At 55.9% G+C, this 24,922-nt stretch overlaps 1 protein-coding gene across 4 annotated transcripts; it reads left to right on the top strand.

Moving 5' to 3' along the window:
- Nucleotides 1-24,922, top strand: LHX6 (LIM homeobox 6). 4 transcript variants are annotated; one of them, XM_034664446.1, is made up of 10 exons: nt 1-161; nt 1,307-1,378; nt 1,771-1,953; nt 2,303-2,424; nt 11,296-11,516; nt 14,251-14,351; nt 14,574-14,669; nt 14,885-15,059; nt 18,185-18,288; nt 22,773-24,922. In XM_034664446.1, the coding sequence occupies exons 1-10, from the start codon at nt 78-80 to the stop codon at nt 22,791-22,793; spliced, it is 1,179 nt and encodes a 392-aa protein (XP_034520337.1). In that variant the 5' UTR covers nt 1-77; the 3' UTR covers nt 22,794-24,922. The 4 variants fall into 4 exon arrangements, with proteins under 4 accessions (XP_034520337.1, XP_034520338.1, XP_011218965.1 ...); XM_011220663.3 differs by lacking the exon at nt 1-161 and adding an exon at nt 381-991; XM_034664447.1 differs by lacking the exon at nt 18,185-18,288.

Genomic DNA, 24,922 nt, shown 5'->3' with positions numbered 1-24,922 from the left:
GCTCCCGCTGCGGCCGTGGCCCCTCTCGGCGCGGCTCTCCGCGCTGCGTGCCCGCCGAGCCCGCCGCTCCCCGGCCCATGTACTGGAAGCATGAGAACGCTGCCCCGGCTCTGCCCGAGGGCTGCCGGCTGCCGGCCGAGGGCGGCCCCGCCACCGACCAGGTGAGCAAGCGAGCGACTGGGCGAGCAGCCCGGGCCACCGTCGCAGGGGCCGGGACCCCGCCGGGCCGGGCCGGGTGGCGGGCGGCCGCGGGGAGGAGGGGTTCGGGGGTGCGCCTATGAGTGTGTGTATGTGAGTGTGTGAGCGCGCGCGAACGCGGAGGGGGGGTCGCGGAAAGCGGGAACACATTATGCAAATGTTGGAGGAATTTCTCAAAAAGCGATTTAGCAAAGACACAGGCGAATCAAGAGGAGGCGAGGCGGGTATTGTCCGTCTGAATAGGCGCTGATAGCGCCGATGCGCCGGGGGTTGTGCTGGCGCAACGCTGAGAATCCCGACGCGGGGCCGGTCCCGGGCGCGCCGAGGGGCTGGACGGTGCTTTTTCCTCTTCTTGGACGCCTCTGTTTTCTCTTTTTGGTCCCATTTCCCCCCGGACCTCGCCCCCATTTTGCTCGGGGTTTCCCTCCGACTGGCCCTCGAAAGGCGCCTGAATTCCTGTCAATATCGCCGCATCAATTTCGCAGCGCGCGCTGGGCTAGCGGGCTGATGCTCCCAGCGCTCCGGGTTTTATTTTCCTCAAACGCCCCCCCATCTCCTTTTTATTTTCTTTCTTTCTCTCTTTTCTCCTTTTTGCATTTTGTGTCGAGAGGAGGAGAAGGGAGCGAGGAAGGGGGGTGGGTGGAGGGAGAAAAAATTCGATTTTTAATTACTACCATTAAAAAATCAAATTTGCAATTCTTTGGGCGGCCTGATGGATCCCACTGATTGACAGTTGGAATTGACACTCTGGCTACCTCTTATCTTGGGCATTCACGACAATTTCTAATTGCAGGTAGTTTGTGTGTGTGCGCGTGTTTTTTTTCCCCCTCAGAGGCTTGGATTGCAAGGGAACTAAGCGATTACTTCAAGAGCCACGGGTTAAGTGCAGGGAGAGGGGGAGAGAGAGGGAAAAAATCCAATCCAAATTCAAATTGCTTCATTAGAGAGACACCGCTTTTGTGGGGAAGGGCTTTAAATGCCCACTACAAAGTTAAGACTCATTGTTCCGCGCTGGTTTATATAACAGGCGCGGGGAGGCGCTGGGCTCAGGCTGCGCGGAGGCAGTTCTGCAGCCGCCGCCGCCTGAGTTTCCCTCCCCCTCCCCCAGGTGATGGCCCAGCCAGGGTCCGGCTGCAAAGCGACCACCCGCTGCCTTGAAGGGACCGCGCCGCCCGCCATGGTGAGTTCGTTCGGCCCTGCCTTCGCTCCCCGGTCCGCGGGCTGCCCGGCCCTGGGGACCTTGACCGGCTTTCCGGCCCCGAACCGCTGCCCATGCGCCGGGGGACTGCGGGAAGGCGCCGCCCCTCTCTGAGCCTCGGTTTTCCGGCCGGAAATGTAGACTTTAACCGTCTCCAGCACCCAGGACGCGCGGGTTAAAAGTTGGGGCCGTCCCTTCCTCTCCAATAGGCCCTTCCATTCCTATCCTGCAGCCCATGGAACGGTGTCTCGGGAGAATTTCGTTGTCAATTGATGCGCTGGGGCCCCAGATTGGTCTCCGAGGCAGCAACAACGCTGGGCACCCGGCTGGGCGCTCAGCTCAGGGCGCGGTTCTCCCTCTTCCCCCGACTGCAGGCTCAGTCGGACGCCGAGGCCCTGGCAGGCGCTCTGGACAAGGATGAGGGCCGGGCCTCCCCCTGCACACCCAGCACGCCATCTGTCTGCTCACCGCCTTCCGCCGCTTCCTCCGTGCCGTCCGCGGGCAAGAACATCTGCTCCAGCTGCGGCCTTGAGATCCTGGACCGGTATCTGCTCAAGGTGAGACGGGGGCCGGGTGTTGCGTGCGTGTTGGAGGGGTGTGGGTTGCATCCCTGAGGACCGCAACGCCGGCGCCAGGTCCACTAGATTCCAATCCTGGCTCAGCCGCTGCCTGACAGTGCGGCTTTGGGCAAATCTTAGCGTCTCTCTGCATCCCCGGGTTTCCGTCTGAAAAATGGGAAGAGTGTAATTCTACCTTCCTAAGCTTCCTTGTTACAGAAGAAAAGTAGCGAAGTCATACACACCTTCAGACCTCCAGCTACAGTTGCAAATGGGGGCCGGGGAGGCTGGGGCCGGGCGTGAAAAGAGGCCCGCTCTGAGCCGTCCCCCACCTCCGCCCCCTCCCCAGGTCAACAACCTCATCTGGCACGTGCGGTGCCTCGAGTGCTCCGTGTGTCGTACGTCGCTGAGGCAGCAGAACAGCTGCTACATCAAGAACAAGGAAATCTTCTGCAAGATGGACTATTTCAGGTAGGCTGCGGCCGCCAGGCAGGCCCCCCGGCGCGCGCGGAGGACTCCTTGGCGGCGCGTGGTCTCTGGCGCGGAAGCCCGGGCCCCGAGTGCACTCCCTGCGCGCCGCGCGGGCTCAGCCCGCTCGCTCTCAGCGCCCCGAACGAGGAGCTCCAGGCCGCGCGCCGGTGCCGGCACAGGTCCGGGCCCGCGACCCGCCTCCGGTTCCTGCAGGCTACTCGGTTTTGGTCGCGTCTCTGGCTCCGTCTCGGGTCTTGCAGAGTGTCTGGCTCCCGTTCCGACCCAAGCGCCTCGGTCGAGCTCTGACATCCTGGGTGCTCGCCCCGACCCGCTCCGATCCCAGCCGCGATCTGGCTGCACCTCCAGTGCGCTCCAGCTCTGGGTTCCACCCCACTCGGACTCCAGCCGTGCCGGCGTCTTTCCCGGCCGACCTCGAGCTGGGCTCCAGTCTCCTGCTCCGGCTCTGCCCTTGACTCCTCCGTGGGTCTGGGTCTGGTCGGGCCCCAAGCGCTAGCCTCGCAGCTCTCAGATCCCGTCCCATACCCAAACGCTTCGTCCTAAGCCCCCATCTCCGGCTCCGCCTCAACTCAAGACTCCAGCGTCGCTCCGTGCGTCGCATTTCGAGTCTGGGGTCCTGCCTGGATCCCGGGCGCCTGTTTCAGTCTCTGGGGTTTCCTCCTCTTTTCGATCCGGGCTTCAGCGTCGGTCGGGTCCAGGCTCTGACTCTGAGCCGCCGCCGGGACAGGAGGGGGGAGAGTCGGGCCCAGCAACCAGGGCCCCGAGTAGGATTACCCTGGGTTCTCCGCGCTGCAGAGCCGCGTCCCTGCAGCTCTCGACAGCAGCCAGGCTCACCCTCCCAAAGCGCCGCCACATCTCCGCCGCCTGCGAGCGCCTGGCTCCTGACCGCGGGCTCAGGCCAGACCTGGTCACGGGGTCGAGGTCACTGAGGGGTCAGGGGCACAGCGGCCGCTGGTCTGATCCTGGCGGGAAGCTGAACCTGACCTAAGGCCAGAGCCACCAGGCCTACAGAGTCCCAGAGAGTGGAGTGGGACTGGTTCTTGGGAGGGATGCTTGTTCCCAAGGGCTTTGTCAGGAAGTGGAGAAAGCTAGTCCCCTATAACCAGCGTGTAACCCACAGACATCCTTCCCATCCTTGCCTCTGCAGAGGCCTTGGCTTCAGTTTTCCTAGAAAGACCCCTGGCCCAGAAGGCCCCTGAGAATCAAGGAAAGTTGTGGGCAGGTAATGCCGCCCCCTTACCTCTGGCTCTGAGTCTTCTGGCACTTGGAAAGAGAGGATCTTGGGGCTAGGGTGAAGCTTGCAGTGTTTGGGGCTGGAGTGCTCTGGGAAACCCTAAGAAGCATGGTTTCAGAAGTGGACTCTTCTTTTGTGTATGGATGTGCAACACTGTGCACCTGGGGTGTGCATGGCGGGTGGGGGGTGGTCTACCAGGGCCTGGGACTCAGCATGCCAGGAGTGTCTGCGCGTCTGTGTTGTCTGGATCTGTGCAGGGGCACTGGAGGAATGTGTTGCTGAACAAGGTCAGGGGTATGAGGACAGTGCGTGTCTTCCTTTATGACAAGTATTTGTCTTTTAGTTTGTCTGTGAGTGTCAAGAGTGTGTGTCTCCGTGTGAATGTTGGGACTTCATGTGTGTGTGTGAGCACATGTGTACAAGGTAGTAGGGACAAGATTACATCTGGACAGGGACCCAGAGGTGACAGGGCGAGAATTCTGAGATCCAGTCGTTCCTACTCCACTTCTCCTTCTCCCCTGAGGGGGCATTCCTGCTTAAGGCCTTAACCCTGGCATCCAGCAGCCAAGGGTGTGATATGCATGTGGATTTGTGGATGTGGACTGCCACATGTGTGCGTCAGAGGGGGTTACCATCGCGGAGTGGGCCTGGCTTTCTCCATTGTCCCACCTGACTATGGACTGGCCGGGGCAGGAAATGGAGGTTAGAGTCCCTGTCTTGCCACCTCCCTGCTCTATGCCTGTCTTCATTTGGTTAAAACAAAACAAAACAAACAAGAAAAACCAACAACCAAGCCAGCTGCTGTTTTAGGGCTCATTGGGCTCATCAGCTAGCCAGGGACAGGGCTCCAGCCTGAGGAACCCAGCAGGATGATATCTCAGCCTCCCTCTTTAGAGTGAGGCAGGGCTAGACCCCTCTTCTGGCCCTCCTGGTGACGGTGGACCTGGCAGCTTCCTCCCTGCTTCTCCAGCCTCAGTTCATGCCCAGGCTGGACTGAGCCTCCTTGGATGCTATGCTTTACTAGACCTTCAAGGATTAGTCAAAATTTAGATCCTGATCCCACTGTTCAGAGCCTCACTGGCTCTGGAGTCCCCCTTCCCACTGCGGTGCGGTGGAGGATGGAAGCTGTAGCTATTGCGGGGACAGGCAGTCATTGGGCTCTATCAGGCCAACACTGAATCACTGTGTGACCTTGGGCAAGTGACTACATCTCTCTGCCCTCAGTGTCNCGGTGCGGTGGAGGATGGAAGCTGTAGCTATTGCGGGGACAGGCAGTCATTGGGCTCTATCAGGCCAACACTCTGCCCTCAGTGTCCTACTTCCAGGGTTGTCTGTCTAAGCTGCCAAGGAGGCCAGTGTAGGGAGGAAGGCTCAGTAGTGTCTCCCCACATGGCAGGTGCTATGGATGCCTCGATTGTCACCATTGTCACCCTTGGCAGAGTGGCTGCTGGGCACAATCCCCTGATGGCATTTCGTCTGGCAGTTTGAGGAGCAGGGCTTGCCTGGAGGAATGGGACCAGGCCATTTCTAGGCAGCAGGTTCTGAGCGCTAATCTTTTTCCAGTGACAAAAGCCCAAAAGCAAAACTAAAACAGATTTTTGGTTACGAAAATGGACGGGATAAAAGCTCACATTCCCTGGAATTAGGGAAGAATTGTGGCTCTCCTGAACATTTCTACCCCAGCCAGGTCTCCCTGCAGGCATAACCCATCCCTGGCAGCCCCACCTGTAACAAAAATAATAAAACCCACAAAAAGGGAAAGAAAAAGCCGTGGAGCGCCAGGCGGGGACTATTGTCTGCTCTCAGCAGCAGCCCAGGCTCTGGGTGGCTGCCGCAAAGGAGCTCTTCCTGGGGAAAGCATGAATGGTGGCATGGGAGGCAGAGTTCTCCCTCAAGAGCTGGGGCTCAGGGAGAGGCCATGCACTGAGTTTCTCTAGACCTCTGTTTTCTGAAGCCCAAGGTCAAGGGTCTGGTGGGATACAGACTGGAGCATTCTGCTCTAGGAGAGGCCCAGATCTCCCAATAGGCCAGGGGGAGGAAGGAAGTGGCCAAGACCTCATGGAGGTGCCACCAGGGGGCTTCCATGGTCCTCTGGCCTCTGGTCTTATCCCTCAGGGAAGGGTTTCTTCTCTGTTCCATCTCTCATCTTGTCCCTCCTTGACACCATCCTGTAGACACACAGTCTCCCTCGGCAGAGCCTGGTGTTGGTGGCTCAGGAAGTTAGAAGTTAGGAAGGCCCTCCAAACTCACCAGGGAGGGAGGCTGCAGAGCATGGGGGTGACGCCCTTGGCAAGACTGCTCCGGCATCTCTGCTTCACTTTCTCCAACTTTCCCTCCAAAGAGGGACTTCACCAGCCTCTGTGGGTTCAACCAGATTCCTGATAACCCTCACTCCCTGAGTCCTAGCAGACCACGGGGGAAAATATGATATTGCTTTTAATTTCTTCACTTTTTTGGTTAAGACCATTTTTCTTTCTATTTTCTTCCAAGAAGTGAAGAAAAGTCCTGGGGGGGGGGAGCGGGGAATAATGCTCCTTCCTGGGCCATTCATATCTCCACTGCCCTCAGCAACCACAGCCTCAGACAGCTTCCTCCCACCCACTGACTTGCAGCTGCTGCCCCCCCAAATAGGACATAGACTGATCTGCAGTGCCTCCCTCTTCAGCCCCCCCAAGTATCATGCCCATTGTATGGTTGGGGAGACTGATGCCCTGGGAGAGAGGAAAGTGGAGCCCCAAGGTCACTCGGTGAGAGAGTGTAAGAGGGGCTGGACAGGGGCGAGGATACTGTTCACCAGAATGTATAGAGCTCTTCTCAAGCCAGGAACTGCATTAACTCCTGGAGTGCTTTCTCATTGAATCCTCAGGTCCACCCTGTGATTACCATATTGTCATAATCCCCACATTGTAGGATGGGAAATTGAGGTCCTCAGAGGTGAGGTCATGCAGCTAGTAAGTGGCAGAGCCTGGGTCAGCCCCATGGCCACCTGACTCCACCATCCCTGTGTCTAAACACTCAGCACTGTTCTTTTATAGGTGAGATATGTCAGCAGCAGCTCTCTACAAGGTGAGGTCCGTGGAATGGCAAAGACCCTTCTCTCCTGGCCCTGAGATTCCCTGCTCGGTTTCATTGGCTTCACACAAGGAGCACCAGCTCTGTGCTCTGGTGTGTGACTCTCCCTGGGTGGGCCGGGGGAACTCTGGGACAGGAGTGATCTCCTCGGAGGCTGTGACTAGATCAACTTTGTCAGGATCAGGTAACCATGGTCCCTTGCCCTCTTGCCTTCAGCCCATTGGAGTGGGGAGTAAAGGGTTAACTACTGCTCCTGGCGTTGATACGGGTGGGGTTCAGAGAGTGTCCTGGGCTGGGCCACCGGGCAGCCAGCTGAAGTTCCTGTCCCCTGCTTGGCCCATGTGACTTAGGGCAAGCCCTCAGCCTTCTCTGGCCTTCCTCCTAGAGCCCACGCTCCAACCGAGGGCTCCAGCAGGAGAACCCCACCCCCTCCCCCAGAGCAAGGGTCCCCAGGGAGGCTCAGAGCTGGGAATCGGCCCCCCACCGCGGCAGAGAGCGGCCCAGCGGCCGCCAGCTGTTGGGGGACAGATGTTGGGGGAGAGGAGAAAGGAGTTCTGGGGAGGGGCCTCGGGCTGAGACCTCCGAGGCGCGGGGCGTTTTAACCTCATAATTGCTGGTTCTGTTTTTTCTGGCTTCTTCTCCTAAAGAGTTTGCCTAGAAAGGAAGGAACAGAGGGGATAGGAAGGGCTCCACCTCCAATCCACCTTGTTGGCCTCTTAGAATCTCCCTAAGGCCCTCAAGTGAGTGTTCGGAACGCAAAATCCATGAATTCTGCTTTGAGTTTCCGCACTTCGAAACTAACATTTGTCTTCCCATTCGGAGCTTCGGCTTAGCTCTGGGTATCTTAATAAGGGGGAAAGGAGTCCTAGTGAAACTCTGAAAGGCTGTTTCATTGAGGCTCATTCATCTCACAAATAATGGCTGAGCACCAGCTCGGTGTCCAGAGGAAGTAGGCCGGGAGAGTGAGCTTGACCTGGTCAAGGGCGCACAACTCCCTCTGCACGACCACGAGTACCCAGATGTCTCTGTTCCCTACTCAGGGGAGAGAGGGTAAGGAGGATGCACGATGGCCACCCCACTCCTTTCAGCAGCTGCCAGGATGCGCAGCGTCTGTGTCTGTCGGACACTTCTCCACGCCCAAAGCGTGTCTGTCCTTTGCGCCTTTACCCCACGGCGCGCGCCGGTATCCAGGGAGGGGCGCCCACAAGGCTGGGGGTGGAGGGGCGGTAGCCGCGCCCCCTAATCCCTTTGGCGCTCCCTTCGCAGCTCCCGAACACCCCATTCTTGAAGTTTCGTTGTCTCGCCGCCGATTTCGCTGCTTCCGGAATCCGGCGGCTCGGGCCTCGAAGCCCGCCTGAGAAGGAGTCTATCGGTTTGTCAGAGAGCCTCGATCCGTAAGCCTCCTCGTGCCCCCTTGTTTGTGCCACTGACCCCTGCCCTGGGTGGAGGATACGTTTCAGAAGCGGCCTGCAAACGCATCCAACACTGCATAATGACTCCCTCACCCCCATCCAAGGATCCATCGCAAAGGTGATTTCGTTGACTGGGACGAACCACGGCGAGCGCGGGGAGATCCTAGAGCGTGGGGACAGCTCTTGTCATTTGGGTGACACGTGGAGGGTGAGAAAGTTGCTGAGAGATCACTCGCGGGGTCCGCTTGGGAGCAAGGAGTGTACAATGTACAGTGTAGGCGACGAAGGCGCCCGGGCGTCTCTGACTTGTGGAGCGGGAAGATCAGGGGTGTGCGGGGTGTCTTGGACTCATCTCTGGCAAAGGACAAGGAATCTCGCAGAGCCGAGCGCGAGGACCCGGGGTCGCGTACTCTGGCGCAGCTCACGGGTGGTGGCGCACGGAGACCACAGGTTGGAGACGCAGTCGCTCTCACCTGGCCTCTGAAGGCCGGGACCTTCCCTTCCCCGGCTCTCCCCTCTCCCTGGGAACGCACTGCCCGCCTTCCCGAATCCGCTGGGCCTCAAGCCCTGCGCACGGGACTTTCCGGGACCCGTGGCCGGGAGCGGGACGCGACGGGGTCAGACCAGGCCCGTTTCCAGTTAATACACCTGGGATCCAGCCCTTATCATAGCCCGCCCTGCTGCTTCCGCAGGTTCTAGGTTCCTTTTGCACTTCAGAGCGGACCTTGCCACGCTCTTTGTGGTCTTGGGCAAGTCACTTGTCCACTCTGAACCTCCGATTCCACGTGTGCAAAATGGGTGCCAGAGTCTCCACCTCAGGCGGTTGCGGGAAGCCGAGGGCGTGCAATGAAGACGTTGCGCCCAGGAAAGCTGGATCGCTCTATCTGCTCTGCCCTCGGCTGGCCGCTCCCTCCTCTCCAAGGCCAGAAAGCGCTCCTGGTCCTCGTACAACCAGTCGGGCAGCGGAACTCCGGGTCCGCCCCTCGGCGAGAGTAGGCAGGGGTGGGCTAAGCGGTTTCCTCTCCTCTTTACGGAGGGATTGGGAAAGAAACCGCGGGCTGTACTAGGCTGTCCCCTGGGGAAGCCGAGTTTCCGAGGTCCGGAACCGCCTCAGTTTAGGGGGCGGTGGACCCAGCAGAGGCGCGCGGCGCAGCCTGGCTGAGCAAACCGCACCGCGAGCGGCAGGGTGTCCTTGCGCTCCTGGTCAGCGGCGGTGGCGCTGGAGTTAGGTCTGGAGCCGGGGCGGGCCGAGGCCTCCGCGCTCCCGCATTCAGTTTAACCCAAACCCGGTTATTCAATTGACAGTTGCTTGCCTTTGCCAAGGCAGGCGAGGCTGTAAAACAGAGCGCATTTGCTCGGCTGGTTTCTGCACACGTTCACAGGCATTTCCGAGTGCTCCTCCGGGTGGAAGTGTGCCGGCCCTGGGGACACAGAGGCAGATCTTCTCGGTCCTCTCCCAGGGATACAGGGGGTGGGAGGGAGAGCCGAAGAATCCGACATTTTTGAATCCGCCTGACCAACGCTGCCAGCCTGGTGCTGGAACTGGGGGACTCTGCAGGGAGGGTGTGTGTGAAGAGCACAGCCTGTGCAAAGGCCTGGGCTGGGAAGGTGCTTCAGGCGGGGCCACAGAGACCTGGCACTGACCTTGCATCGTTGCTGCCTGGGACTCCTGCTTGGATGTGGGATGGGGAAAGTAAGGGAGGAGATGAGACTAAGAGGTTGTGGTCTGCGGGTCTGCCGGTCTGCCGGACTTTGTAAACGGCAAGGATCTTGCACCAGATCCTGAGGGTAGAGTGGAGTCACCAAAGGATTTTAAGCAGGGCAGGACAGGCTTCAGTGCGCATGCTGGAAACTTTGCTGTGGCCACTGTGTGGAGGAATGGTTGTTGGCCAGGGTGGTGCTGGCAACAGAGCAGGGCAGGGCAGATTCTAGCCTAGGAGGACAGCAGTGGCTCTGGAGAGGACAGGGATCCCAAAGATACTTAGGGAAAAGAACCGACATTGCCAGATGATTGGTTAGACGTGGGATTGAGGTGAGGGAGGAGTGCGTGGTTTAGGTTTCTAAGCTTGAGGGGCTGGGTGAGTGGTGGCATCATTCCCTGGAATAAAGTGTGCACCAGAGGAAACTGAAGGTTGGGACAGGGTCACGGGATGAGTCATCTACTTAAAGAACAAACCTTCTCTGGTGCTCAGGGGTCAGGCCTTGTTCTGACTTTTGGGACAGGGTAAACCAGACTCTGCTGCTTCCTGGAGGGGCTCCCAGTCTGCTAGTGGAGGCAGGCACACCCAAATAGCCACACTACAATGCAAGGTGGAGGGCGTGGGGGGGATGGGGGGGGAGGAGGAGATGGGGAAAAGGCCTAACAGGGAAGGCTTAGGCGAGGGGACATTTGATCTGGGCCTTTTGTTTGTTTGTTTGTCTTTTTAACATTTACTGTTGGAATGTCCTGGGGTTCCCGGAGTCTGGGACTGGCTGGGTACTTAATAGACTGCAAAGTACTAAGCAGTGGTCTCTGCTGTTGTCACTTCCCTTGGCTCAGGGCAGGGAAAGTGAGAACTCAGAGGGGTTAAATGATTTGCTCAAGGGCACAAAGCCAGTAAGTGCATATCCATCTATGCTTCCAAGAAACCCTGAGCATCGCTACAGTTCATTCATCTTGGGTTTCTACCCTTGCAAGCTGTGTGACCTTGTGCAAGTTACTTTAACTCTCTGGTCCCCATTTTCCTCATCTGCAAAATGAAGATTAATTGGGATAATCAACATAAAACACTTGGCATCTTGCTGGGCATGTGGTATGGGCTCAGAAACTTGCATGTTATTATGTTATTCCATTTTCCCCAACACGATATATTTTAATGAACAGATTATTCATGTACAAATGTAAGGGATCATTGTAGAAAATTTTGAAAACTCAGAAAAGCACCAAGAAGAAAATAAAAACCACTCACCAGCTCACCTTCAGAGTGAGCTGGTGTCTGCAGGGGTGTGGGGTATCAGGCGGATCCAGGCAAAGGGAAAATTGTGGGTGAGCAAAATCCAGGAGGCAGGGTGCTGGCGGGCCACTGGGATTTGGAGGGGGAGGGGGGAGCCTGTCTGAGCCTCGCCACCCCCCTTTCCTGTCCCGGTGTCCCACAGCCGATTTGGGACCAAGTGTGCACGGTGCGGTCGACAGATCTATGCCAGCGACTGGGTGCGGCGGGCACGCGGCAATGCCTACCATCTGGCCTGCTTCGCTTGCTTTTCGTGCAAGCGCCAGCTGTCCACGGGCGAGGAGTTTGGCCTGGTCGAGGAGAAGGTGCTATGCCGCATCCACTACGACACCATGATTGAGAACCTCAAGAGGGCCGCCGAGAACGGTACCCAACCCGCCCCATCCAGCACCCTGCCACACCTCTGTGCCCAGCCCTCTCCCACCCCACCCCAGCACTGCAGGAACTGACCACACTCCTCTAGGAGCAGGTGCTCCCTTTACCACCTGGAGACCGCGTAGGTGTGGGGCTGCGCACGGAGCATGCGCTTTGGGCTCCACCGTTTGCCTGGGAGTAGGAAGTCACAGTCTGTCTTTGCAACTGTTTCCTCATCTGTAAAATGGAGCTAATGATAAGACACCTTCTCAAAGACAGAGGAGCTGATGTGTTGTAAAGCCAGGGGATCCTCAATGAACCCTAGATATGATTCTCATAATGTGGCAGCCTACTCCACCTTTGGCCAGCTCTGAGGACTCATCCCCTCTGGCTGCCTGGACCTGGCCGTGGGCCAGTCCTGGAGAGATGATTCCACTCTGTTCTCCCAGCTCCAGTGTCAGCAGCTCCAAGCCAGAGGTTTGGGGGTGGGGGTTTCATCCTGGACTGTAAGGAAAAAGGCCTTTGAGTCTGGAGACAGGAGCTCCAGTTTTGCTTCTGGGAAACGTATGAAGTTTCCTTTCTTCTCTGGGCCTCAGTCTCCTCAGCTGTGTAAGATAGTTGGTGACCTAGAAAGATCCCTAAATCTCTTCTGGCTCCAATACTGCGTCTCCCCAAGACACAAAGGCCAGCAGACAGGATTCACATCTTTCAGGGACTGTGAGGGCTGAGTCACGGGTGGTTGGTGGTTAGAAAGGGGTAGGAATGGAGGTTAGGCTGAGGGCAGAGTCAGGGACCCTTTCCATAATTTTGATGTTTGGGTCTTTGGAAGCTGCTAACTTCTTTGTAATGTGGATTATTTTGTGTAATCCTTACAAAAACCCTAAGAAGTAGCTGGTGTGTCCCCATTTTACAGACGAGGAAACAGGCAGAGGTTATCTGCAGTATGTGATTTGCCAAAGGTTACATACTAGCATGTTGACTTGACTCCAAAGCCCAGGCTTTAAACCACCATACCATACCACCCCATTCCCAAGCTCCAGGGACCCTTAATTAGACTTCATTAAACAAGGGAGGCTGCTGGGATGTGGCTGCCCCTATAAGTTTCATTTCCCCATTGAAAAAATGGCACACCAATCCTTGTCCTGCTTGCTCTCCTAGGGGACATTAAAATCACAAAATATCTATCCTATCCTCAGGGCCTCTCGGGAGGTGTATGGACTGCCCTGCCTCAATTTCTAGCCTGGGAACTAGTCAGGAATTTCTAGAGTGTTCCAGACCATGGCCAAACCAAGGCCATCACTTTCTTCTGTCAGGATCAGGCCTAAGTGGCCTAGGTGGGAAGCAAGTGAGGCTGGGGTTGTATGAAGTTACCTGCAGTGATGGCCAAGTCAGCAGTGTCACTGGGATGGATTCCCAGGAGTCAGGACTCCCCCTATACCATGGCCCATCAGCAACACCCTTTCATATCTGGACCAATCAGGACCACCCCTAGCCACAGCCTTGCCAGTTACAGCTCTCGCTCTCACCCCTAGGCCGACTCCAGACTCCTATCATGCAGGGGAGCTTGAAGGCGTGGGTCTCAGATCTCCTTTACTGAGCAGCCCTAGGTTTGGGTTACTGTTTTACTCTTATTTTATTTATTTATTATTATTTTTAAAATTTTAAGTAGGCTCCATGCCTAACATGGGGCTTGAACTCAAGACTCTGAGATTAAGAGTCACATGCTTTACCAACTGAGCCAGCGAGGTACCCCTGCTGTTTTACTTTTAAGTTTAAACACACACCCTTCCATCATAGAAAACTTAGAAAAGATGGTTAAGCAAAAAGAAGAAAATAAAGATCACTTTAAACGTTACCACCTCTCATATTTTAGTATCTATCTTCTCAGATTTTTTTCTCTGTATATATGGTGGTGTGTTTGGTTTTCCCCCCAACATAGTGTTTATCCTAATTAAAAAAAAATTACAACTGATTGTGAACAGTGGTGGAATTACTGGTGATTTTTATTTTCTTCTTTGTGCTTATCTGAATTTCCTGAGTTTTTGATAAGGAGCATGTATTACCTAGAAGAATGAGGTATTGAAAATAAAATGGGAATGTACTTAGTGCGATTGTGAAAGTAATATAAGTGGAAAGAGAATGGCTAACATATGCTCCAGTTAACAAAATGAAACCTTAGAGAAATAAAGTGGACATATGATTGTTGTAAAAACCTCAAAAACTGCAGAAATATTGAAAGTAGAGTCTCCGTAAGTGCCCTCCTCAGAAGTAACCACTACTAGCACCTAAGTGTATATCCTTTCAACCCTTTTGCTTCTATACATTTTTACAAAATTAGAATCTGCTCACATCTTACCTCCACCAGCTTTTGGTTTCCCCAGTTTCACTAAGAGGGGTCCAGTTTGGGGGGCTAGGGTAAGCCAGCTGTAAGCCACTAGGTGAGAAAGGTCCTGGGCAGGGACTTTCTTCTCTTTGAGCCTCAGTTTCTTTCCTCTGCTGGAAAATGAGGCTGTGAGACAGACACAAAGGACACACCGAAAGAGCAGTGTCTGGTATGGAGCAAACGGTCAGAAATGACAAACCCCTTTTCTAAAGACAGAGCTCAGGGACTAGGACTCTGGGATCCCTGCTCCCAGCCAACTCCACTCCTGACCCTTCCAGGGACCAGCTGCCCCCACCCCCGTCCTTTCCAGGATGCCACTAGAAGAGATGGGGACGCGTGGTCAGCCACTTCTGTCACCCCCAGGGAACGGCCTCACGCTGGAGGGGGCAGTGCCCTCGGAACAGGACAGTCAGCCCAAACCGGCCAAGCGCGCGCGGACATCCTTCACCGCCGAGCAATTGCAGGTACCCGGGCAGGCCGCTAGTGGCCGGGGGTGTGGGCGGGCCCTAGAGGTAGGCGGGGCCGAGAGGGCCTCTGGCTCCGCCCCTTCTGCCCGGACCCGCGGGTGCCGGGGAGGGGCCGTAGCTGTGTGGGGCGTGGCCTCCGGGCCGGATCCTCTCTGATTGGGCCGGGGTCTTGGAGACCTCCGCGCGTTCCTGCCTCACTGCCCCTTTTGCTCCCGGCAGGTTATGCAGGCGCAGTTCGCGCAGGACAACAACCCCGACGCACAGACGCTGCAGAAGCTTGCGGACATGACGGGCCTCAGCCGGAGGGTCATCCAGGTGGGGCCGAGGGAGGGCGGAGACTTCGGGTCTGGGGCGGGGACGAGGGGCCGGGGGCGGACCCTCCAGCGCGTGTGCGGGGCTCGGGAGCCGCAGGCCCGGGCGCACGTGGCCACCCTTCCGCAAGACGCGACGAAGCAGTCCAGCCTAGGGTCTCCCTGCGGCGCGTCCGACCGTTTCCCGCAGGGCTGAGGCTGCTGAGGCTGTCGTTCCAGGTGTGGTTTCAAAACTGCCGGGCGCGTCATAAAAAGCACACACCACAGCATCCCGTGCCGCCCTCCGGGGCGCCGCCGTCCCGCCTCCCTTCCGCACTGTCCGACGACATCCACTACTCCCCATTCAGCAGCCCCGAGCGGGCGCGCATGGTCACCCTGCACGGCTACATTGAGAGTAAGTGACCGCAACACCGAGACCGCCGGGCCTGCGGGCGAGGGGGGCGCGCAGGAGCGCGCGCGGGAGGCGGAGGCGTGGGGAGGCCTTTCGGAGCCTGGTGGGGAGGCCTTTCGGAGCCTGGTGGGTGAAGACGTGGGGTCTGCAGTTCCCCGGACCTAGGGGTTGGGGAGAGGGGCTAAGCTCCCGGTCTCTGCCTTAGTGAGACGGGACCCTTTGTAGAGAAAAACCATTCGGGTATTCAAAAAATACTTTCCAAGTACCCACTATGTGTGGCAGGGCCCAGGGACTAGGGAGAGAACAGGATGGCTAAAGTCTTTGCCTTTTGGTGGAACCTGCGTCCTGGTGAGAGAGACAACATGGCCCGATGAGCAGACAGATGAGAGCATGGTTTTAATCGTGATGATTGCTATAGGAAAGGAGCTGGATGCAAGCTCGTGGAGATGCCGCCTTTCAGCAAGCTGAGACTGGAAGGATGGATAGGACCTCGTGAGACACAAGGGGAGTGGAGATAGAAGTGCAGGGTAGCAGAGCTGCTGAATGCAGGCGGGCCATAGCCCAGAAAGCATGGTGGCGTGGGTGCGTCTGGGGTTGCAGAAGAAGGCCAGTGTGGCAGGAGTGTCCCGAGCTGGGAGGCTGTGGGCAAATTAGCTACCCCTCGTGAATCTCAGTATCCCCATCTGGAAACTGGGACGTTAATAATGCCTACTTCACAGGGTTGTGAGACTCCACTCATGTGCTCAGTAAATGCTCTTTGAGCGCCTTCTGTACTAAGCACTGGAATACAATGGAGAACACAGCAGACCAAAGTCTGTGTGCTCCTGGGGCTCACGTTCCAGAGTGGGACATGGGTGGAGAGGCAATCACCTAAGAAAGGAGGGAGGGGATGGCATGTCAGTGGGGACTGGATGCCATGGGGATGATGGAGTAGGTCACGGTGGAGTGACCTTTGAGCAGGAACCTGGAGCAGAGAGGAAGGTAGGCTTGTGGATTTCTGGGTGATTCTGCTACTGAGCAGGTGCTTATTACAGATTTTCATTCCCTTTGAGCTTGTTTGTCTCCTCAAAGCTGGGCGTGACCAGAAAAGTAGAAGTGGCCACAGTATACCCACGAACATGAATCCTCCCTTCTCCGGCTCCAAGTAAAAGGGAAAGAGAAGGGGGAGAGTTTACTGAGCCCCTGCCATGGGCCAGACACTACGCTAAGCATGTGTGTAAGCATCACACATCACTATTTCATTGTACAGGTGAGGAAACCAAGGGTCCACAGTAAGTCAGTGGGAGCTGGTATTCCTTAATGGCTGATTGTGGGCTTTGGCGTGAGACTGTGGGGCTTCTGATCCCAGCCCTGCCACTTACTAGCTATGTGCCATCGGGCAAGCTTCTTAGCTTCCCTGGAAACCAATTTCGTCATCTGTAAAAATGAGGACAATAAGAATACTTCTCTCAGAGCAGTGTGTGAGCATCAGAAGAGATCACCGACGTCAAGTCTCCAGCATTCAGTCGATGCTGGATAAGTGTTAGCTGCTCTGGTAATGGTGGTGCTGGTGGTTCTGGCTGGTACAGCTGGGTGTGCAGAGTCCTGCCTACAGCACCCGGCAGCCAGTTGGAAACCGTGTCTCTTTGCCGTTTCATTTCTGAGCCATCTGCTCTGTAGGAGGGACTTTTCTTCCTTTCTTTTCTAAACGCTGACTTACGTTCAGGCTGCACAGAGCCCACTGAACAACTACTTCATCTGTTAAAGACGCCAAAGACCAGGGGCTCTCTAGGTACCAGGAGTCTGGGCTGCCCCTAGCGCTTGCTGTGGAGTTGGTAATGGATCTCGGCGACCCCCTTGGGAGTGTGGCCATGGCCTCCAGAGTCATGCCTAGAGATGTCTTGGATGCTCAGAGAAGGGGCTGCGGGTGCCCTTTCCTCTTTCCAATGGAACCCAGCATGGGGCAGGATGTGTTGAGGGTGTTTGGACCTGCCGCCTCTTGCTGCATGACTGGAGGACACCTCAGCAGTTTGCTTAGCAGTTAACTAAAGTCACACGATTCTGAGTTTCCTGGGGCCCTAGAGCTTGGAATCTGAATAAGAAGCTTTGGAACCAGACCCCAGAAAGATGCACGTACACACATAGTTTTCGGTGTAATCCCACACTGTTCATGGACTCCTAGAACGCCCCAGGTTAAGAACCCCCAGTCTTCTACAACTGTTTTATTCTACCTGTGAGGGAACTGTGGCTCAGAAAGGCACAGTAACTTGTCTTAAGTTACATATTAATTGTAAGTCTCTGTACAGGGCTCTCCCCTGCACCCATGTGACCAAACAGAAAGAAGGATAGGGATGAGAGAAGCCATAGACTTCTCCACTGTAGTGGTAAAGCTTCGAAACATGAGAGATTTGTGTCAGATATATGGATGGATTTTCCCCTGCAGTGTTAGATGTTGGAATAAGATACAGAGATTCATACGACAAATATTCAAAGAGTACCTACTAGGTGTCATGCCTCATTCTAGGTACTGGCAATCCATGATGATCTAGAGTCTGGAAAACAGACAAAAATTCCTGCCCTCATTGCAGCTTGTGTTCTAGTTGGCAAAGACAGATAATGCCACGTCAACAGTAACAAATATACAGTAAGTCAGATGCTGGGAAGTGCTAAGGAGGAAAAATAAAGCTGGGAAGGAGGGCAGGGAGGGTAGGGGTGAGTGTTAGTGTTGGGCTGCAGTTATAAATAAATAGGGTGGCCAGGGACAGAATCATTAAGGCGACATACAAGTGCAGGGTCCTCTAGGAGGCATAGGGTGAAGGCTGAGTGATACCTGGGAGATAAGAAGGTAGAGGGCATCAAGTGAAGATGCTAATAACGGGGTACAGCTTTGCATATCGGTGTTAAATACCTATTTGTTTGCGAGTGTTTATCAGTGAGCTGGGCAATTATCACATAGCACTTTATAGATTATAAAGATTTTTACATAGAGAGTTACAACCAACTCTGTTGAAGTTTTGCCCACGGCCACACACAGCCTGTAAGTGGCCAAGGCGAAACCAGTCCCAGGGCTCCAGCCTGCTGAGCACGGGGCAGATGGGCTCCTGCATGGAGGCTGCAGGATGGGCTCCAAGGCATCCTCTCGTCCACAGGTCAGGTACAGTGCGGGCAGGTGCACTGCCGGCTGCCTTACACCGCACCCCCCGTCCACCTCAAAGCCGATATGGATGGGCCGCTCTCCAACCGGGGTGAGAAGGTAAATGGAGCCAGGCTGGGTATGGTGGGGGAGAGCCTTCCTGCCAGGGATGGGTTTCTGGCAGGCACCATGCTGCTCCGTGGCAGACCCTCTCTGCCCAGAATACTCCAGCCCCCGCCTTGCCCCCTAGGCAGTCGCTCGAGCAGTGTGTTCTATGGGCATGGCCACTCCAAAGGCCTCCTTGTAGCCCATCCCCCTCCATACTTGGCCTTTTTCTCCCCCCCAGATTTGTGAATTTAGTTACTTTGCTCACATTTTGTGGTTCCAGGAAAGGCTCCTACCACACCACGCTGCATCCCACCCTGTCCCCTGCTCTTCCTCCTTTCTCATTTTTATCTCTGGCTGTTGAGTGAGTGCCCCTATCTGCTGGGGCCCCAGGGTAGCAGGTCAGCTGGGGACTTTGGTCAATTGGCAGGGCCTCCTTTGGGGAAGTGGGATCTCTGGTTACCTCAAGCATCAGGACTGAACATCCAGAAGGGTGCTTAGACATCCCCCTGGCCAGTGGCCTGAAAACTTTGTTTTTAAGTATGGGCACCTTTAAACATTTTCCCCCCACAACCCATAAAACAGATAAAAGTGGGGAGAACTGCTCCAGGTGAAACCACAGAGTGTGTAGGAACCCCTCCTCCCTCTTGGTGCCAAGACACCTCTCAGTTAGCCTTCCAAGCCTCTGTCGTAGGACAACCTCTCATTTTAGGAGCAGAGAAATTGAGGCACAGCTTGCTCTGGGTCCCAGAGCCTGGATGGGAACCTGTGTACTTCCTCATCCATTCAGCTGACGTTTGCTATGTACTGACTTCGCTCGGCAGCCCCGAGTCAGTGGCCAGGAACACAGAGATGAGGAGAGCAGGGTTCTTGCTCTGTGGGGGCCAGTCTGGAGGAGGACACACAACAGAAACAGAATCACAACACAGTGCGATGAGACTGAAGGGGGAGCCCAGGGCGCTGGAGAGCTGGGGAGACACAAGGAGGACTCTCCCGAGGAGGGCAATGCCTGCACGCAGACCTGCAGGCTCAATCAGAGTTCGTCAGGGAGAGTGTGAGCCACCTCGGCTCCCAGGGAACCCTGAGCAGTCCAACAGGGCTGGCGCACAGGCTTGGGAGGAACGGTGAGAGAGGTAGGGAACTCAGGGTTGCCAGGTGGAGGAGTCTGGACTTTGTCCCGGGGCAGTGGGGAGGACTTGGAGGCCTCTTTTTTTCTTTTATTTTACTTATTTATTTTTATGGATTTTATTTTTTAAGTCATCTCTACACCCAACTCACAACCCCGAGATCAAGTCTCACGCTTTACCAACTGAGCCAGCCTGGGGCCCCTATCTTATTTTATTTTATTTTATTTTATTTTATTTTATTTTATTTTATTTTATTTTATTTTATTTTATTTGTTTTTCTAGTTTTATTGAACGGAGGCCTCTTTTGGAAACATCGCTGTAGCAGGCCTCAGGGAGGCAGGGAGCCCCAGGAGTCAGCAGGGCCAGGAAGACTGGGTCAGTTCCTTCCAGCTGGAAGGGCCTCCAGGGACCTTGCAGGCCAGCAGATCCCAGTCTTGGCATGCCTCGGAATCACCTGGGCAGCTTGTAAAGAAACTGATTCCCCAGCTTCACCCATAGAGAGTCTGCTGGGGAGGCTCGGGGTGGGGAACCACTCCCGCAGGACACCTCTGCTTATCCTGAATGAGCCCCTGCTGTGTGTCTGGCTCTGTGCTGGGCACCACGGGCCAGGGATGTGGTGCAAACAGCCTAGGTGCGCGGATGGGTGTGTAAGTCAATGGTAGTGGGTGGGTCCGGTGGTGGGTGAGCGTCCCCAGGGACACACGCCAAGACTGTCCTCTCACAGCAAGAGCTGCTGTTGCCCCAGCAACACCTCCATTAGCAGCAGGGGCTTTACACACTTTGTCTGACTGATGCCTTCCAAGCACTTTGTGGGTGTGGGGATGGCCATCCTCATGGTAAAGATAAGGAAATTGAGGCTCAGAGAGGTGACGTGACCTGCGCAGGGATGCCTCGAGTCTGTTGCACTTCGAAGTCCATACAGGTCACTTGTTTGGGGCAGCACTTTACAGTTCACACAGCACCCTCTCTGACCTCACCCTTCACAGCCTCCCTGGGAGGGTGATTCTGATTGACTCCATGTCCCACCCACCGAGACCTGGGCTCATGGCAGTGCTCACCAGCGTCACGCTGGGAGTGTGGGTAGAGCTGGCCTCCGTCCCAGGACTGCCCGCCTCGGAGCTGCCACTCTTCTCTGGGAGGGCACTTGTCCCGTCAGACCTGGTGCAGGCCCTGCAGAGGCGAGCTGGCACCGTCCCTGTCCTCAAGGAGCATGCGGCTTAGAGCAGGTGAGCAGGGTGACAGAGCAGTTGAGGACCCAGCAGAGGGGGTGATGCGCTCTAAGGGAGAAGCAGGGAATGGGAAGATGGGCGTTCCATGTCAAGAGAAGGGCGTGTGCAAAGGCCCAGAGGCATAGAGGAGCCTGGGTCTGAGGGACCATGGGGTGATTAGCATGTCGGAGGCCCAAGGAGGTGGCAGGAGTCACATAGTGAAGGGCCTGGACCATGGAGCGAGAGGCTTAGGCTTTATGTGCAGGGCAGCGGGAGACTCGGAAATGTTTAGGGCTGGGCTCAGCACTTGGACCAGAGCCTTGTCTCCTGGTTACTCAGCTAAGCTTGTGGTTATGTCTGGTTCAGTCTGAAGGATGAGCCAGTCTTGGGTCTGGCAGCTTTTGCTGTAGAAGCTTTCTGGCCCCTGGGTTTGGCAGAGTTTTCTCTTGCTGGGCCTCGTCCCCAGCTTCACATCCAGCAGCTCTGGAGGAAAAAAAAAAAAGTTTCTCCCTCCTTCATGACCTCCCATCCTCTCACTGTCAGTTCTTCCTGCCAGCTCCTGGGGACCTTTTCTGTCTGCCTCTTGCCAAACCCACGAGGCCTGGGGGTTGTGTGTGATCAGCGTAAGACTGTATGGACTTTCTCCCAAATCCCTCCAGGCCTGAGGGGCCGAGCTGTGAGGAGACTCAGTACCTCTGCGGCAGGCTCCTGAACCCACCCAAGACCAGGGCTGGTCTGGCCAGGAGGACAGGGCTCTGAGCATTCGCAGGGGGCGCCCCCTGACTCCGCCACATCGTCATTTGGCCACACGTGCCTGAAAATTTCCAGAACCGCCTTTCTCTTTGGTCATGTCCCCTGATTCCACAATTTCAGAGCTTGGAAATCAGGACTATCCGGTCATTGATCAGACAGAGAGACTGAGGCCCACAGCGGGTAGGGTCTTACCCGAGTTATCTCCCCCGAGAAAGCTGGTCTTAGTAAGAGCCCAAAGCCAGGCATCCCAGCGGTCAGAGAAGAGCAGTGCCCAAGGTCGGGTGAGACAGTGCGGTGTGAGCTCTGGAGTCAGGCAGACTCCGAATCCCAGCTCCGCCCCCTTCTCACTGTGAGACCTGGGAACACACTCCACTTCTCTGAGCCTCCATTCCCACACCCACAAAATGGAGGTAACAGCGGTTGCCAACCCCAAAGGTTGTTGCTGGGAGTAAATGCACTAACGCATGGGAAGCATTTAGCGCAGTGCGTGGTACCCAGAATGTGCTCCGTAGACGCTGGGTATTACAGTTATGCTTATGGAGATCATGAGCCCTGCGTTCCTCCAGCTCAGAGCGAGCAATCTGGGCAAGGAACATTCCTGATCAGAAAATGGAACAGCCATACGGCCATGCCCACTGGATGTCCCTGGACCCCTGATATGTTACTGTGACGGAGCCCCTCCCATTGACCCGCCAGCCAGTAACCCTTGACCTGAGCTGCAGGGAGTCGGCTGTGTGGGGGGCAATGAGAAGTCAGTCCGGTGCTTCAGGTGGGAGAGGGCGAGGGAAAGGGGCAGGCAGTTCCTGATCGCCCACGGTGTGTCAGGCACCTGGCTGCCTTTCGACTTTGTGAAGATCGAGTGGAGTGTTTGGCCCACTGCCCGGGGTGTAGTGAGTGTTGGTGACGACTGTCCTGTGTCTCGTGGAGGCAGAGGCAATGTATTACAACAAAGAGAGCTTGGTCTGGGGCCAGGCCTGGGTCCACCTCCTCCTAGCCATGTGAGCCCAGGCCTACTGATGTTCACCTCTCTGGGCCTCAGTGCCCTCCCTGTAAAATGGGCATAATGGTGGGACCCCTTCACGGGGCTGACGTAAGTAAGGCACTTCACACGGGCTTGGGCACTGGGCACAGTGCCCCACAGACGTGTGCTGCTGCTCTTGGATCTCGCTCAAGCCGCCCCATTCTGAGAGAGAGGTTTGGTCATCCCTGCTTTACAGATGAGGGAACAAGCTCAGAGAGGTGCAGTGAGCTGCCCAGGGTCTCACAGCAAGGAAGTGGCAGAGCTAGGATTTGAACCCAGATCTGGGCCCTGAGCGACCCTCATTCTCCATGCCTTCAAGGACCTCTGGGGGGGGCCGCCCGGTGCAATAGGCCCCCAACTCAGCCGCCTCCCGCGCCCTCCTTTCCGCAGGTCATCCTTTTTCAGTACTAACGCTGCCGGCCCTGGTGCATCTGTCCGCGGGCACCCCAGCACTGCCCCGCAGCCGCTGAAAGCCGGGCTCCGAGCCACTGCCAGGGATCCACCCGCTCCACACCCACCCCTCACCCGCCGTCCCGACCGCCACCAGCTGGGCCCCTGGGCCTGGCCTTCCCTTCTCCTGCTGACAACCAGAACCTGCCAAGAGCACTGCGGGGTCCTCCTCTCGGAAGGCAGAGCTCCCTGAAATTTGGAATCAGGGTGAAAACAACGGCCTGTTTTTCCATTTAGACAGGAGTCATCTTCCACTTAAGCTGATTACAATAGCAAAAGGCCAAATCGAATCGTGCAACGCCAACAGCCTTCTAATTTACAGGTTTTCTTTCTTCCCATATTGGCCTTTATTTACTACTTCCTTGCAACCATCTCTGAATTCTGAATAGCCGACAACCCCCAATGTTATCCACTCTGTTGCTTTTGTCTGGAAAACTCTACAGTGTTTGTGGGATGTCCCCAAAGGAAAGCTATGTTCTAATTTTATCATTTCCATCTGTCTGGTTATGTCAAGTTAATTCAGAGAGAGAAGAGACACTGACCAACCCTGAGAGGCCCAACAGGGCAGAGATGGAGGCCTGCCCAGACCAAGAGGCAGGGGGACAGGCAGGGGCTGGGGCGGGGGGTGGCTGAGACTCCCACTGGAGAAGGATGTGGCTTGCTGGGCTGGGGGAGGTGTGTACAGGGGAGACTCTGTTCCTACCTAGTTATCCAGCATATATACAGGAGACATGGCAGAGATGCTGTTGGATATGCATGACGGCATTTCTGAACGCTTGCGAGGGTTAGAATCGGAACCCTCGTTGGCTCCTTGGTGACTCCTGATAGGGTTGCTTGGGCCACGTCTCCCTTGGAGGGGTCGCTCCTGGGGGGAGCTGGAGGAACAGAGCCCAGGGAAATGGCAGTAAGAACACTAATTCTGGACCCATCTCTGAGTAGAGAGGGGGTGCCTGCTGCCTAGGTGACTGTGCCAAGCCCAGGATTCCAGGGGGGCACTTGGGGGCTTCCCCACCAGGCCTGTGCGGAGCCAGCCCCACCCACTCGGGAGAGTGGAGGCCAGACACAGCTGTGCTCACACCCACCCTATTCTGCTGCAACTCTTCCACCCCAAACAAAAGGGCTTGGGCTGCACAAGACCATGATTTATGTTTTCAGGGGACGCCCATTTGTCCCAGGCTTATCCTGTAATTTCAGAATTACTTGGTGTCCTGATGCATTTCCCACTAGAGGCTGCTAGTAAGTATGTTCTAACCCAGGTCCTCCCTCCTGCTTCGGTCAGCCTGATACATGGCTTTGGGAAGGAGACTCTAGGACGGGGAAAGCTCGTTCACGGCACGTATGTTCCTGCTGTCCCTGCTTTCGCCCATGGTCGACATCGCCGATTGATTGTATCACTCTCGGAGTCTGGATCAGGTTTCGGAATCCAAATGCTTGAAGTTGGCACTTAGAACGAAAACCTATATGCCTTTCTTGCTCTGGGACGTGGAGGAGGGCAAGGCACGGGTACAGCCCAAGAAGGGAACCTGCTTCCTATCCCTTCCAAAGACAGTTCCAGGGGACTCAGGGCCAAGAGAAGGTAGCCCCAGAATGTGGCCAGTGCAGCTCAGTTCAGAGCTCACACAGTGAAGAGCTTGTCCCGGGCCCTGCGGAGGGTGCCGGTGTTCACAAGAGGAGCTCGGGCCTGAGCCCTGGTGACTGGGGAGCCCTCGTGTTTCCTTTTATTTTTTGCCCCTGATGATCGAAGCCCCGAGCACAGCCATGTGGTAAGTGGCCAGCCGAACCCTGCCCAGGGTCGCCTAGTACCCGCTCTGCCTTGAGCCTTCCCCCAGGGTCTGTTCCTTGCGTGGATCACGTGGTTGTAGCATGTTGCCATTCAGACATGTCTCCACTAGCCTGTTAGAGCAGCCTGGGAACGCACAGGCCACCAAGACTATTTATTTAAATCCAAAACAGAGGGAGAAAACACACACACACGGAAAAAAAATTGTAAGCACTTTTTTTTGTAAAACCAATGTCTGTTTTGTTACATACCTTTCATGTTGTGCTTTGTAAATGTCCTATTTGTGTAATAAATAAAGTTAATGCAAGTA

The sequence above is a fragment of the Ailuropoda melanoleuca genome, chromosome 7, assembly GCF_002007445.2.
Source record: "Ailuropoda melanoleuca isolate Jingjing chromosome 7, ASM200744v2, whole genome shotgun sequence".
Classification (NCBI taxonomy): domain Eukaryota; kingdom Metazoa; phylum Chordata; class Mammalia; order Carnivora; family Ursidae; genus Ailuropoda; species Ailuropoda melanoleuca.
The sequence above is the reverse complement of the archived record's forward strand: the minus strand, read 5'-3'. Positions and strand labels throughout refer to the sequence as shown.